At 46.5% G+C, this 15,522-nt stretch overlaps 1 protein-coding gene across 1 annotated transcript in view; it reads left to right on the top strand.

Moving 5' to 3' along the window:
- SLC35F3 (solute carrier family 35 member F3) overlaps positions 1-8,514 on the top strand; it is a 96,414-nt gene extending 87,900 nt beyond the window's left edge. The window contains exons 5-7 of the mRNA XM_074990157.1: positions 593-785; positions 3,730-3,819; positions 6,929-8,514. Coding sequence (XP_074846258.1) covers positions 593-785; positions 3,730-3,819; positions 6,929-7,173 — 528 coding nt within the window. The 3' untranslated portion in view covers positions 7,174-8,514. The remainder of the gene's footprint in view (positions 1-592; positions 786-3,729; positions 3,820-6,928) is intronic.
- The last annotated feature ends 7,008 nt before the right edge of the window (positions 8,515-15,522 follow it).

The raw sequence follows: 15,522 nt of genomic DNA, 5'->3' as shown, positions 1-15,522 counted from the left end.
AAGACACTCAAAATCGCTCTCTCTGGGGTCGGCATTCGACCCCTGTACTCCTTGCTATTGTGGAATAAGGGAGGTGGACTGGAGAAACGCTTCCATCAACCTTCCTTCGGACAGTCAGATAAGTCAATTTCCAATATGTCGATTCTAGCTACGCAATTGTCATAGCTAGAATTGCGTATCTGCAATCTCCTTATTTCCCTGATATAAACAAGCCCCAAGAGTTGTGGTTAACATTACTACAAGGATCAGGGCCTAGCTAAGCAACACGTCTGCCAGCTAGAGGAGGTCGTGCACATTTCTCTCATTTTCAGTTTAGTTGTTCTAAAGAGAATATTACAAAGAAAAGCAGGTTTAAGGGAATATGTTGGGGGAAGCCCACACACCACTCCAGAAACGTCTTGTGTAATTCCTCTCTGTTTTTGCAGCATAAAAAGTGCTGAGCATCCTCCACATACATATTTTATGTTGCATTAGTGGTATCAGCAGCAGACCTGACCCTTGCATTAGTATATTGCTGGAGTGGAAAAGGGTCAGCCGAGCAGGCATGCTTTTGAGTTTAAAAAAAAAAAAACATTTATTTTTTCTCTTCCAGGTCTTGTTCAAACTTCTCCTGGGCAGTGCTAAATTTGGAGAAGCTGCCTTATTTTTGTCTGTGTTAAGTGTCTTCAATATCCTTTTCATCACCTGTATTCCTGTCATTCTGTACTTTACCAAAGTGGAATACTGGAGCTCTTTTGATGTTATTCCTTGGGGGAACCTTTGTGGATTTTCAATTCTCTTATTGAGTAAGTACATGCTGTAAATTCATAACACTGCCTGATGGGAGATGTGGCCAGACACTCCCCCCCGCCCCCCCCCCCCAGCCCACAACTAAGTTTAGCTTTTTCAGAAATGGTGTCAATTTTCCTGATCCCCAAAGCTTAGTTTGAGAAATCATCTGAAGGGCCTATTGCCTGGTTACAAATTTAGAGCCAAGTCCTGTGACTACTGTTGGAAGTATCGCTTGCTGCTGCAGCCCACTGACGGCCACAGAACTCTTACAATAATAAACGCTGCTGCCAGTAGAAAGGTTTTGCAGGATTGGGTCCATGAAGTTTGTCCTAATTCGTCCTTGGAAACTTTCCTTCCCATGTACAAGTACAAAGTGCCCATGGTTCTAATGGAAGACCCATATGTTTGAAAGCATGGGCTTCTTAATTTTCCCAAGCCGACCAGAGCTTAGCCCATTCTACAATGGTCTCACCAATTAACACTGGAGTCAGTGGGGCTATCTCCATTGACTTCAGTGGTAGAGAGTTAACTTCCTAAATGTACAGGAACCTCCAAAGATGAGCTAGTGTATTGCAGTACTGTTGGTGATTGAGTAGGTGGCATTGTTTGCGTCAAACTAGCAGTCATGTAGCACTTTAAAGACTAACAAAATGATGGATTAAGTGAGGAGCAGTTCCAGTCCAGACCCAGATATATAGCAGAGACCTCTGGACTGTGAATTATATAGATCGAAAGAAGTGGGTCTGTCCCACGAAAACTCATCACCTAATAAATTGTTTTGTTAGTCTTTAAAATGCTACCTGACAGCTGTTTTGTTTTGTTAGAATACAGACTGACACATCTACCTCTGTGTTGCTGTGTGCTTCGGTTAATGTTAGAGCTGTAATGCTACCGAAGGAACAGTTTGTGGATGAGATGTAAAACAAAAGCCTTGTCTATGTTCAAGAGGTTCATAGAATCATAGAAGAGTAGGGCTGGAAGGGACCTCGAGAGGCCATCGAGTCCAGCCCCCTGCCCTCATGGCAGGACCAAGCACTTTCTAGACCATCCCTGGAAGCCATCTATCTAACCTCTTCTTAAATATCTCCAGTGATGGAGATTCTACCACCTCCCTTGGCAATTCATTCCAGTGTTTGATCACCCTGACAGTTAGGAACTTTTTCCTAATGTCCAACCTGAACCTCCCCTGCTGCAATTTCAGTCCATTGCCTCTTGTTCTGTCCTCAGAGGCAAGGAAGAACACATTCCTTCCCTCTGCCTTATGACACCCTTTTAGATACCTGAAAACTGCTATCATGTTCCCCCTCAATCTTCTCTTTTCCAAACTAAACAAGCCCAGTTCTTTCAGCCTTTCTTCATAGGTCATGTTCTCTAGACCTTTGATCATTCTCGTTGCTCTTTTCTGGACCCTCTCCAATTTCTCCACATCCCTTCCTGAATTGCGGTGCCCAGAACTGGACACAGTACTCCAGCTGAGGCATAACCAGCGCTGAGTAGAGTGGGAGAATGACTTCTCGTGTCTTGTTCACAACACACCTGTTAATGCATCGTAGAATCATGTTTGCCTTTTTCGCAACAGCATCACACTGTTGACTCATATTTAGCTTGTGGTCCACTATAACCCCTAGATCCCTTTCTGCTGTACTCATTCCTAGGCAGTCCTTTCCCATTCTGTATGTGTGACACTGATTGTTCCTTCCTAAGTGGAGCACTTTGCATTTGTCCTTATTAAACTTCATCCTGTTTACCTCAGCCCATTTCTCCAGTTTATCCAGATCCTTCTGAATGATGACCCTATCCTCCAAAGAAGTTGCAACCCCTCCCAGCTTGGTATCATCCGCAAACTTAATAAGTGTACTTTCTATGTCAATATCTAAATCGTTAATGAAGGTATTGAACAGAACCGTTCCTAAAACAGACCCCTGCAGAACCCCACTAGTTATACTGTAGCTAAATTAGAGCTATTAACCTGGGTGACCAGGTTCTAATTAGGATAATTACATTATGTCGGCTAAAAGTTGTCAATGGGAGATAGTATTTTCCCCTTATAATCGAGGATTATAGTGTAGGTCTGTGTGATTTCAAACAGCTGCCATGTTCCACTACAGAAGGGGCTTCACCTTAGTCATAAAGCCAATGCAGTAGAAAATTAATATCAGCAATGCATGTGGAATTTGTAAGAACACATTGGTGTCCTTTGAGTTGAAAAGTGACACGTCAGTGCAGTTATTTCTAGAATATAATTTGACCATATATTGCTGGTCAGACTCCTTTGCCTGCCCCCTCCCACTCCATGACGTAGCCCTACTGACTTTAGCAAAGTAAGACCAGTTTGACACCCAGTTGGTTCCCCAACAGCTATTTATTTGTTGTAAAAAAAAACAAAAAAACAACCTCTTACTTTAGTCATTATGTTCTCTATTAAACTGATATGCTGTTTATCAAAGAGGTTGAAGATCATCAATGTTAGACAGATGTTCAGGCATCTTCCAGAGGCATCTATTAGGCAAAATTGCCTGAAAACAAATGCTTGTTTTGGCCAGGGTTTCCCAGATGAAGACGTTCAATTTTAAAATTGGAGGACAGAAGGGATAATTGCAAAGAAGGGGGGCTATCATGGGGATGTAACTGTGGTATTGAACACTGCCTTGTACATGGACCCAATCCTGCAATTGGCTCCTGGTCAGCAGAATCCTGTTGAAGTCAGGGGGCTGTCCACAGGCAGAAGGGTCTGTCCAGGCAGATCAGGTTACAAGATAACTACTCTTGTGTGCAGGTAACTTCCAGAATGACTAGTAGGAGTTACATGAAGTCTAGGTTTGGTCTACCATGCATGGAAGGGAAAATATACCATTAAATACTAAAGATGAAAACTCTCTATACTGTAAAACAAGCTAAGTTTGGTTATACAAGAACTGTGCACCTAAAAATTAAAGTTGTTTTTCTTTCCTACTTCAGCATTCAATATTCTATTAAATTTTGGAATTGCTATTACATATCCTACTTTGATATCTCTTGGAATTGTACTGAGCGTACCTGTCAATGCAAGTAAGAATTTTTAACTTCCTTTTTTATTTTACTATATGTACACAGGCGATTAGTGTTTAAATATGTAACATAAGTTAAAACTAACAGCTTAACAGAGATGAGTAAAATGATGTTTTGTTATAACACACCGAAAGAGCAGAGAACAAAATGGTTAAAAGAATAAGCAAACTTGTAGCACCATGAAGACTAACAATTTTGTTTATTAAATAATGAGCTTTTGTGGTGAAGAGTCACTTCATCAGAAGCTTATTGCCTAATAAATAAAATTATTAGTCTTTAAGGTACTCCAGGATTCCTTTTGGCTTTGGTTTGGGTTGTTTTTTTTTTTTGAAGCTAACACGGCTACCCCTCTGAAACTGGTTAAAAGAATGTCTGTTGTCCAGTGTTACATGTTGTAATATTGTTCTTTAAACTACAGACCTTCCAAAGAAGATTGGCTACTGAAAAATAAACTTGATTTTAAGTCAGTCATCCTTGTGATTGGATGAAAACTATTAGGTGAAGAAATGCACTGCTAGTTGCATTCTTCTCCAGTTCAAGGGAATGTGTCTAATGCTAAACACATTTATACCAGTCCTATTATTATTTCAAAATGAAATTCTGTGAAATCAAGCTCGGAGGTGAGTAACAGTAGCAGAGGTCCTGGGACAATTTTGGTGTTGAGAACCATTGACCTTAGCTGCAAACCCTGTGTATGTAACAGAAATACTTCAAGTCATGGACTGCTGCAGCCCCACCACCACTCCTACCTAGTATCAGCACCTCTGAAATCTTAGTTCACCCTTGGGCAAGTAAAACACACTGGTGTTTAACATCCTCAGTTATTACAGTAAAGATTTGGCAAGCAGATGTTTGGCATGGGCCGTTAAATTTTTATGACCATTTTATAATTTGTCAACCTATTTCAAACAATACTTGAGGATAAATATGCGTGGCCCCAAAAACCTACCTGGCCTGGGGTTTTGTGGGGCGAGCTGGTCAGCATATGGTACTGTCTCAGAAAATGTTCTGAAGAAATAAAAAATAACTGAATTTTCAACAAAATAAAAAAAATTACCAAAACTCAAAAATGATGTTTGGCATCTTAAGAAATATTGAAACTGTAAATGAAATTTCTGTGCATCTCTTTTCTTTGGAAACAAAAAAAAAAAATTAAAGAAGAGACTTTCTAGCACCTCTGTTTAGGGTCCTTTCACCATCCCTGTCAGTAAGCAAAGCGGCACCAGTGTGTCATGGGAGAAGAATTGTCAAAACTGGAAATCCTCTGCTGGCCTCTGCCTTGTTCCTTCTGCAGGAGGATACAAAAGGAGAGACCAGTAGCTTCTCTGACCAGAACCCTGGGGGAACAAAAGGTGCCCATCCTTCATCTGCTCCCTCTCCCCTCGCTATAGTGGGAACAATGGCTGGGAGCATCAGACTTGACCTCCAGTGCCATGCTCTGTGCGTACACCCATTCTCTGTTGCTCACATACACTTGTTAGCTGGCCCTAGACTCCTCTCAGATACAGTATGTGTAGGCTCTTTCCCACGTCTCATCACACAAGGTAATGCACAAGCTGCATGACATCAGCACTCATATGGACATATAGTCACCAAATGTGATTAGCTTGTGTGTAGCTTGAGGCTTCTCTTCCCAATGCACAGTGGCTCAGGGGAGAAGAGGAGGTGTGATGCCAATGCAGCACCCGCTCATTACCACCCCAGGTCTTCTGCAAGAGCATGCTCTGCAGACAAACAGGAAGGGGAAAGAATGCAGCTGAACCACCAGTCACGCAGGCACTTGGAAGCCAACCTAAGGGAGGCTTTGGCACTTAAAACTTACAAGTAACTTTCTTAGGGAAAACTTCCCCATGGAGACTTCAGAAAGTAAGTGTGGGTCTTGCCAGTGAACAAGCAATTTACTCCAGAGGCAGCTAGAATACTGTCGTTACAAGAGCTCTTTACTACAACGTGTTGAGCTGCAGTTTTGCATAGTAAGACAATGTGATTTACTGGTTAACAGGAGGCCTTGTGAGTTAAAAGCCTTTGATTCTGCTCCCAATTCAGCCACTGACTCTGTGTGTCTCAGGGCAAGTCCCTTGAGCTCTGGGGGGCCACCATTTTCTCATTTATCTAACAGGACTGATGCTTAGCTGTCTTTGTATGCCACTTTGAGGGTGTTTGCTGCAAGGCGCCATGTAAATGTGAGCTGTTGCTACATGATCAGAGCAGATCTGTATATGCCATGACTGCACAGTCACACGCTCCCAGCTGGTGCAGGGCAGCAGTACCCTAGCATCTTTTGTGCTACCCAGGTGGCATGGCAGGGCTCAGTACGAAAGGGTGTGGGTTACAGCCAAGATGTGAGGAGGACAGTTGCGAGTGGCTACGTAAAGACACCTCAGTAGAGGAAATAAAGGGAATAGGATCAGGTTCATACCCCCATTTTGTACCCAACCCCAGACAGCAGCTGATGACCATCTTGAGAGTCACGGCCTGCAATTAAAAGAGACATATTCTGAGAGCTTTGCTTGGGCAGATGAGCGCAGTGCTTATGCAATGTCCTTTGCCACTGAATCCAAGTGTGAGGTTGTTTACACTTAACCAATGCAAGTGAAAGTCTAACCTCCTCGCTGTAATGAATAGTTCAAAGAACCACCAGCGCTCAGCACATTTGGGGCACCTTAGGTACAGCTGCACCACAGAAAGGTGTGGTTAAAGGAGCAGTGAACACAAGCCAGTTTTTCACTGAGGTTGGCAGCTCGCATCCCTCCCCAGGGTCCCCTGTAGGCTGAGTTCAGGTTACTAGCCCAAGTTAAGGGCTGCCTTGCCCTGTCGTCACTGCTGTTTTAACCTGAGTGAACCAACGAGGATTCACTAATGGGAGTTAAGACCACTGTTTGTTTATTTGCTTATTTTTACCTGTAGTCATCCAAGCCATCTTAGGGGAGTGACAGAGATGCAACCTCATATTCCAAGCGAGCGAGATTCCACCTATGTTAAAACCCTGCCCTTTGCTGCTTCTCTGCATGCAATGTATTGTGGTGTGTGTGTGTGAGAGAGAGAGAGAGAAAAATGCTGCCCTAATGGTGTGTCCCTTTTAATAATACTAGTTCAATGTTTCATGCAGTTGTTGATCACTACACGAGTGAAATTGTCTTCAACAGTGTCCGTGTAATTGCCATTGTCATCATTGGCTTGGGCTTCCTCCTCCTGCTCTTACCAGAGGAATGGGATGTCTGGCTAATGAAGCTGCTCACCCACCTCAAAGTGCACAAGAAGGAAGAGATCCCCGAAGGGAATGGAGACATTGTCTCAGGACTGCAAAGCAAAAGCAGGAGAACTCGCCCTTCCATGTCATCCTTTGCTCATTAACGGTCTCTTTATCGAAGCTCTGTGATTGGATGTTATGATTCAAGGGTCTTTTCTTGCGAAGCACACATGGCCAATTTATGTACATACCTGTACAGTTTTGATATCTACGGCATCAAGTTTTGGCATGTCCAATTTGCTTGCACTTTTTTCACATCAAACCTTTCACTTACAAGTACCGCTTCAAAAAAAAAAATCAAAACCGGAACCTCTCCCCTCTTTTTCAATGAATGTAATGAATAGCCAAATGATCTTTGCTTATATCATGTAAAAGATCCATTTTCATGAGAAGCAGGGCTGATGTTTAGAACATTAGAAGCTGAATGAGGCATCACACACTGTGATGTAAAATGAGCAAATGCTATGCTACATCATGTGTTTCTTTTCCACCAGTGCTTTACTCTTAACTTGAAAAGTTTTCAAAGAACCAAAAGCAAATCTTTTGGGGAGAGGCGAGAGATTAGGAAACTGCTCCGTGAAGATGAGCGCACATTGTGCCAGGACAAAGGCAAGGTTAAAGTGCTACAAGGCTTGCACTGAAGTAATACAGGACAAGCAGTCTAGAGCCCAGCCTCCTAATTATTGCACATGACTGCGGTCCTCGTTTAACATCATGCCAGAGAAATACAGTGCCTTCTTCAGCATCCTAGTCTTGGTCTGTGTAGAATCAGGTCACACTTCAAGTAACTTGTGCCATTTTCCAATGTAGGGGAGGCCCTAGTGTGCCCAAAACGCCCAGTGAAGTCAAGGAGCACCCACTGTATGAGTCATGGTTTTCAGTGGGAATGCTGGGGAGCTCAGACACCGCAAGTTTATGCCCTGTGGGCCTGATTCTCTTCTCGCTTGCACAGAAGTTATCCCCCACGTGGAGTTACTCTTGATCTACACTGGTGTGAGTAAAAGGAAAAGTAGCCGTACATGTACAAATCTTATTTAAAATTAAGAAGGAAGCTGCAACAGCCAGGTCTAGAGAAACACGGTTTATGATGTACCTAACGAGGTGAAATGCCAGTTGCTTTTACTCTACAGTTGTGAGTTTCAAAAAGAACTGTAAGATATTTACATCAAATGTAATGTAACACCTTTTTATGAAACTTGTAAGCACCAGGATGTTTACTTATGCGATTTAGTTTCGCCATTAAATTTCTATCTGTGATAGATCACATGCTATGTAAAAAGGAAAACAAAAGTTATAGTTTACTATTTTTGAAGTTTACATTGTTGCATACAAAATTAAAATGTTATTTTCAACTGTTGCCATAAGCTGATGGTACCTGCTGTCACAAAGGCATTCTTTGTGGCAGGTGAGTGTGGTGTTCACACTGAAACTTTTTAGCAAACGAATTTCAGAGTCCATTATCTGTTTGGCAAAACTAATTAATAAAGAGTTTACAAAAAATTCCATTCATGACTTCTATGGTTCTTCTTCCTTCTCCACCCCCAAGCTTATAAGTTAATTTCATTCTTTCTGCTAAAAATATTTTAACAAAAGTAATGAAGCAGGAAGGAGAGGAAATACAAAAATATGGCCCTTGTTATATGCCTCCCCTGTGGGCTACCCTCTTTTATCAGGTGTGAGCTGGACTAATTCCACTCATCCTTTCACACCACGTCCTCAGCTCTCGGGTTCCCACCGCCTGCAAAGGTGGGCTGCAGGGCAGAGCAGGCTGACACTCCTGTCCTCCTGAGGTGAGCGTGGTGGGAGAGGAGGTGCCTCTACCACTCCCAACTTGCAGCTGCAAGTAGTTTCCAGGCCCCGTTGCCTGCAGGGGGTGGGCAAGGGTGCTTATGGCAGAGGGGGTGGGGGTTGCCTCAAGCCCTTACCCTGGAGCACTGGCTGTTTCAAAACAGTCTCTATTCCCTGGCTTAACTGCACCTCTTTCAAAGTAGCTATTTGAAATAGGCACTAGTCCTCATGCAATGAGGTTTACCAATTTTGAAATGAACCAACCGCTACTTTGAGTTTATTTGAAAATAATGGTTGCGTTGTGTAGATGCAAGGGTAGTTAGTTCAGAATAACTTTGCTGTAGAAACCAACCCATAGGGACCCCCACTTGAAGAACTCCAGTTACTGTGAAGTAAGTACATTTCCTTTCCTCTGTTACCTTCAACATAAAGGAAAGGTGAGTAGATTTTATGCTTGAGCTGGAACAAGGGGAAAATGCTAAACACTGTTACTGTCTAGTACTGAAATCTTTTATAGCAGTTGGTGTTATGTATAGAGAAAATTTACCACTGAGGGTCTACAGGCACTCAAACAGGAATACAAAACAGGCTTTCCTGGCATGTTTCTGAATTTTTCCTGGGCCTGTACGATTTTTTACATTAAAGTGGCAACAAAATCGTTATTTGTGCCTAACATACAAAAAAAAAAAAAAGACGTTACAGTCCAGGCCACTAAAGAAAATGTGCAAAAGAATCTTAACTAATTGGAAAAAATGAGTCATTATGGCCCATGCTCAGCTAGAACTAGGTGGTCTGAAAAGAGCTTTAAATTAGACCTTCAGTCCTTCTTAGTTCCAACTATTTTCAAAGCTAAGCTATATCCATAGTTCTCTCTTGCTGTAGCTGGGTGGTCACCCCACCCTGGGAGAGGAGTGAGGCTGTGGAGCCAGCAGTTGAGGCAATTAGCTGCCAATTTGGGCCCAGCTGGGGCTGTATAAATAGGGGGTCTGGGAGAAGAGAGAAGACTCTTGCTCCAGCTGTGCTACCCTAGCAAGTCCTTTTGAAATAATTTTCAAAAGGATGGCCTCTTTCGAAAGATCCCATGGAGCGTCTACACCTAATGGCTGTGTCTACACTAGCAAGTTCTTCTGAAATATGTATCGAAAGAAGAAGGTTCTTTCAAAAGATCCCATGGAGCGTCTATATGCAAAAAAGCATTCTTTCAAAAGTAAATTGAAAGAATGCGGTGCTCCTTTCAAAATCGCTCTTCCTTCCCCATTTCAGGAAGAACCCCTCTTTCGAAAGCTTCTTTCAAAAGAACATGTGTGTAGAAGCTTCTCCGGCCACTCTTTTGAAAGAGGGGGTCGCCCATGGTGCCGGCCAGCTGGAGCTTGCAGATGCCCCTGCCAGCACAATCAGGGCTCTATGGGCTCAGCCTCTGACTGTGTTTAAAGACACAGGGACCCAGAAACCCCGTGTCAGGAAGCTGAGAGTGTGCTGGAAACAGGGAGAGCATGACCCCACTCCAGCATGCTCTCCAGCCAACGTTCCAGCTTCCTGAGGATCCCCACCGGCCCTGTGGCCAGTGCCCAGGACGCCTGAACCCTCCCCCAGGGGCTTCCCTCTGACTCATCTTAGTGATCCCAGGATGCCAGTCATGGGCAGACGAAGAGGTCCCTCCTGGAGCCAGGTGGTAGTAAAGGACCTGTGGGAACTGTAGGGGACAAAGAGGTGCTCCTTCACATGAGCAGCCGGCGCCGGAACACTGCAATGTTTGCATGTCTGTCAACAGGACTGACCAGCCAGGGTCACCCCTCCCACGCAGCTGGAAGGTGAAGGAGCGCAGGCAGGCCTACTGCTGGACCAGAGACTTGGCCACTGGCTGCCCTCACTACAAGGACCTGGACTGGCTCCTCGGGCTTAAGGACGCAGCCGAGCCAGAGGCTACCCTGAATATGGCGGCACCCGAGGCTGAGCCCCAAGACCAGCTGGGGCCCTCAGGCACAACCCAAGAATGAGAGCCAGAACTGTCATCAGAGGATGATGGGTCCCTGGTGATCACAATCCCCTCCAGCTCCTTGAGCCAGGCCCCGTCCACCCAGGCCTCCCCCAAATTCATTGAGGGACCCTCAGGTAGGTAACCAGTGAACCAGTGTGGGTGGGGTCAGGAGGGGTGCACCACACAGCCACCAGGCTCTTGTCCGGATGCATCCAAGATGGCCACATCCCTTGGGCAACAGAGCAGGCCTTGAACAGCGCTCAGCACTCACACCCATGGACACCACCACAACCCATGTGCCTGGGGCGAGAGAATGGGGGCGTGTAATAGGACAGGGTTTCTGGGCACGGTCAGAAAAATCAATCCAGGGTGACCTTGCTTAAAAACCAGGCTATTACAGCCCCAGGCTGGGATTTCCTTCTCACTAAGGCAAATTCAACCAGCCACCACAGCACTGCTGCCAGCCCCTTGGCCAGTCAGAAGCCACACAAGCAAACTCACAGACTTCCCAGCTGCTCTACCAGCCCAAACCAACAACCCCCAAATTCAGATGAGGGGCTCTTAAGCCTGTTTCACCAACACCACACAGATTCTTCCAGACCCCAAAGGGCCCAGCCCCAGGCCCCCGTTAATATATACATGGATCTTACCGAAACAACACGCTTGCCAATTCTTTAGATCTAAGTATCTAAAGATTTATTAGTAAAAAAAGAAAGAACAGGATTAGAGAAGAATTGTTAAAACAATATTTTACAGACATCAATTATGACTACTGATGCAGGCCAATAATGTTATATTTGCTGATTCTTGAAAGTCTCTGAAATTTCATCTCAGGTTACATACAGTCAGTTATTGGAGCATTGTAGATCTGGCCTGCTGGGGTCCACATGCTGGGACATGGACCCTTGGGGACCAAAAGAGAAAAGCTCCCAGATTGACACTGCTAAGTTCACACCATTGTTCTCTCCTGTGTTCAGGGACCAAGCCCCTTCTTCCCATAATCCCTTGAGAGTCCTCACCCACCTGACTCAGGTGGGCTGTTGTGGCAAACTGCCACTGGATGAATCCCAGGAGACTGTCTCAAATTTCTGGGATGGACCTGTTCTTTTGTTTCAGTCCAGGTCGCCTGACCAGTGGGCTGCATTCCATTGACAAAGCCCAAGCATCTGGAAAGTGGGTTCAATGTCTGAGCCTTTGTTTATAGTCCATTCATCTGGGTTGGGGATGAGTTCAAACCTCCTATTGTGAAGCTTAATACTGAAACTTTTTCTAATACAGCTACATAGCTAAAAATCTATAACTTTACCTATATACACAATACAGACATAGAAATATCATACATAAATACAGGGCATCAGCAGCTTTCATTAGATACCTCATACAGCCCACCCCTCAGCACAATATTTGGGGCCAATGGCCACATTGGGCATTAAAATAGCTTCCATACTCAATACAAAAATCCAGTCATGTGATGGGGGCAGACTGCTCCTGGTGTGAGCCCCATTATGTGGGGACCTGCCTCCATACCTGGGATCCAACAGGGTCCCTGGGTCATCAGATGAAGGGGGGCAGGGGTCACGGCCCCTGGGGCCAGATTGCAGGACTGATGGGCCATCTCTCTGTCCCCTTCTGTCACCACAGGTCCACCATTCAGGGGCCGGACAAGCCCCATCCATGGCCAGAGAAACCCTGGAAGCAGCGGGCAAGGAGGCTGGGACACCACCGCCTGAGCCCACGTAGGGATGCCATTGTGGTGTGTGCCGGCACTACCAGGCGGAGGAGGAGGAAGCAGCAACTGCCACCCACACAGGTGCCCTGCAGGCTATGATGTCCATTGTGCAGGACTGGCTGGCATTGGAGCAGACAGCCTGGGACTGGGTAGCAGGCAGCCTGGACATCCTCACCCGTGCTGTGGGTGTCATGGTGGAGGGTGCCTGGGAGACTATCACTGGGGACCCCGCACAAAGGCCTCCCAGAGGGCCTCCCTGATCCTCGCCCTGTTCTGTCGTGCCTGGTGGCACTGGCTGGTAGCTGACTGCACCTAACTGTGACCACAATATTATCAAGATCACAGCAAACCCCCACCACGGCCAGAACGTTGTGGAGGCCAACCCCCAGGCGCATTAGGTGGCACTGAAAGAGTCCCTTCAGGCACCCGAACACCTCCTCCATGGTGTTCCAAGCCCAGTTCAGGTGCACATTGAATAGGTCTTGGGTGGGGTCAGTGTGTCCCATGTAGGGCTATATTAGGCACGGGTGTAGGGGCGGGGTACGTGGTGTCAGCCACTATGCAGGAGGCATGGCGTTGTCCCAAACTGGGTGCTCCCATGGGGGATGTAGGTCCCCTCCTGCATCCTGTGGCTGAACCAAGAGTTCCAAAAAACCTGGGCATCATGGGCTTCCCCAGACCAGCCCACACACAGACATCCATAAAATGCCCCCTGGCATACATGAGGGTCTGGGGCACCACAGCATGGTACCCCTTCTGGTAGACATATGTGCCAGCACTGTGGTCCAGGGCCTGGATGGCTATATGGATCCCATCCAGAGCCCCGAAGCAGTAGGGGAAGCCCAACTCTGCAAACCCTGTAAGGACAACGGCAAGGTCCCCGAAGCAGATGACCCAGCAGAGAAGGATGTTGTTGATTGCCTGGACAACCTGCAGGAGCCCCCTCCCCACTACGCGCGGTGGGTTTGTGACCTGAGCACAGCTTTACCTCCATGAGGACAGCCCTGACGGTACCTTGCCCACCCCGAGCTCATGGCCAACAGATCAGTGGCTGTTCCAGGTGACCACCTTTGAGAGGGTGATGACTACACTCTTCTGCAGAGGAAGCATGGGCCGCATCCAAGTGTCCTGGTGCTGGAGGGCTGGAGTGAGCCAGTGACATAGCTCCAGAAATGTTCTGGAGCCGGCAGTCATCATCCAAATTGCCCAGCACCAGCCGGTCCCACCACTCACTGCTAGTGAGGTAGTCCCCACGGACACCTGATCACCTGAGGGAGGGGGCGCAGGCATTGCCATGCAAGGACGGCCTGTAGAAGGGTGACTAGCAGCGTGGCCCAGTGCAGGATGGCCACCAGCAACAAGTGGCTCACAGCCTCAATGGGTAGAACATCAGGGAGCTGCTGGGGGGGTACATACTGTTCCCCATGGTGGCTCCTCTCCATGGTCAGCGCCTGCGATGCTCTGGGTGGCAAAGCAGCTCACAGCGTGTGCAGGGCAAGGGTGGTAGGAAGGGGCCCTTTAATGAAACGGGGGTCTGCAGCCACCCCCCAGAAGGGCTTGTTCGCCATGTGACCCTGTCGACAGCATTTCCTGGCCCTCTCTTTAGAAAGGGCGCCCTGGGCTGTGTGGACGCTGTCTTTTGAAAGAGTGGTTCATGACCTTGATCCACTTTTTGTGTGTAGATGCTCACTTGCAAAACCTCCCCTTTTGAAATCGCACTGTAAGTAGACATAGCCATGGAGCAGGAGGGACCTGGCTGCCAGGGAAGCCACAAAGGCTTCCTGAGACTGAGTAGGCTAGCCTGACCCCCGCTCCCTTCCAGGCTGTAGGGCCAGAGACCCTAAAGGGTACCAGGGCTTCAGGGAGAGATCCAGGGCAGCAGAAGGCAGCAGATCCAAACCCCCTTGCCAATGATGAGTGGCTACTTCAGACTGCAGTTTGCCCCTGAGGTAAGGGGCTAGATAATAACTGGCAGTGGGTCACTGAGGCAAGGTGTGCATAGGAGTTTGAGGTTCCCTAGGAGGGGAGGACCCCAGAGTGTGGGGCAGTAGTATGGGGCAGTACCCTGAGTGGTAGTACATGGTAGTGTGGGGCACTACCATGGGGCAGTATTCCATGGTCTGGGAGGGGCATGGGGCCTGAGGTAACTGTGAGCGAGACACTGCCAGGTGCCAAGAGATGTTACTCTGAAGGCCAGATTAAGCTAATTTCCAAAGGGCCAGGAGGAGGTGCCTCAGCAGTGTGTCACCCCCTTACCCTTGCTCATCTCTATTTCTGCAGATAGCCACCAAGATATCAATTGTCCATAATAAAAAGAAGCTGAAGAGCGCTTTTTTATTCACTTGACACGTAAGCATAAGCAATGTAGCTCTGAGTGACTATCACACAGAGCATATGATACCTTCTGATTCCCTCAGAACAGACTAAAACCAACAGGCTGCCTCTGCGCTAGTCAGAACTACAAAGACTTTGCTTTTGCTTCTGCATACACTGAGGAGTAGGGATCGTCTCAGACAGCCTAGGAGGAAAACATGCCACTTTAAAACACAAGTAGCTTCCTGGGACCCATTCATCATGTTAATGGAATCCCTCATTCCATTACAGCAATCCTGTCACATTTCCAAAGAAGACCAAGCTGTATCTCAGCCAGAGACATATTGTCCTTGACTCCTGCTTTGGCTGAAAGATACAAAATGTGCTCTGTGCAGCCTGGAGCAGATTCTGCAGTGCCTGGGCAGAGTTCCAGCTTGCAAGAAAGAGCTTTACAACCTGCACCCTGATCAATATGTAACAATCCCACAGAAGATACTCTGTCTAGCACTGTGGTCAGTTAAGAATTCCCTCTAAACATTGTCCCTATCTATCCAGTTTCTGATTAGTTAATCATATTGACTAAGTCATCAATAAATACTTCACTGTTCTTAGAGCTGGTAACTCTGTTTTTGACATAGAGAGTTT

Source organism: Carettochelys insculpta, chromosome 3 (genome assembly GCF_033958435.1).
Source record: "Carettochelys insculpta isolate YL-2023 chromosome 3, ASM3395843v1, whole genome shotgun sequence".
Classification (NCBI taxonomy): domain Eukaryota; kingdom Metazoa; phylum Chordata; order Testudines; family Carettochelyidae; genus Carettochelys; species Carettochelys insculpta.
The sequence above is the reverse complement of the archived record's forward strand: the minus strand, read 5'-3'. Positions and strand labels throughout refer to the sequence as shown.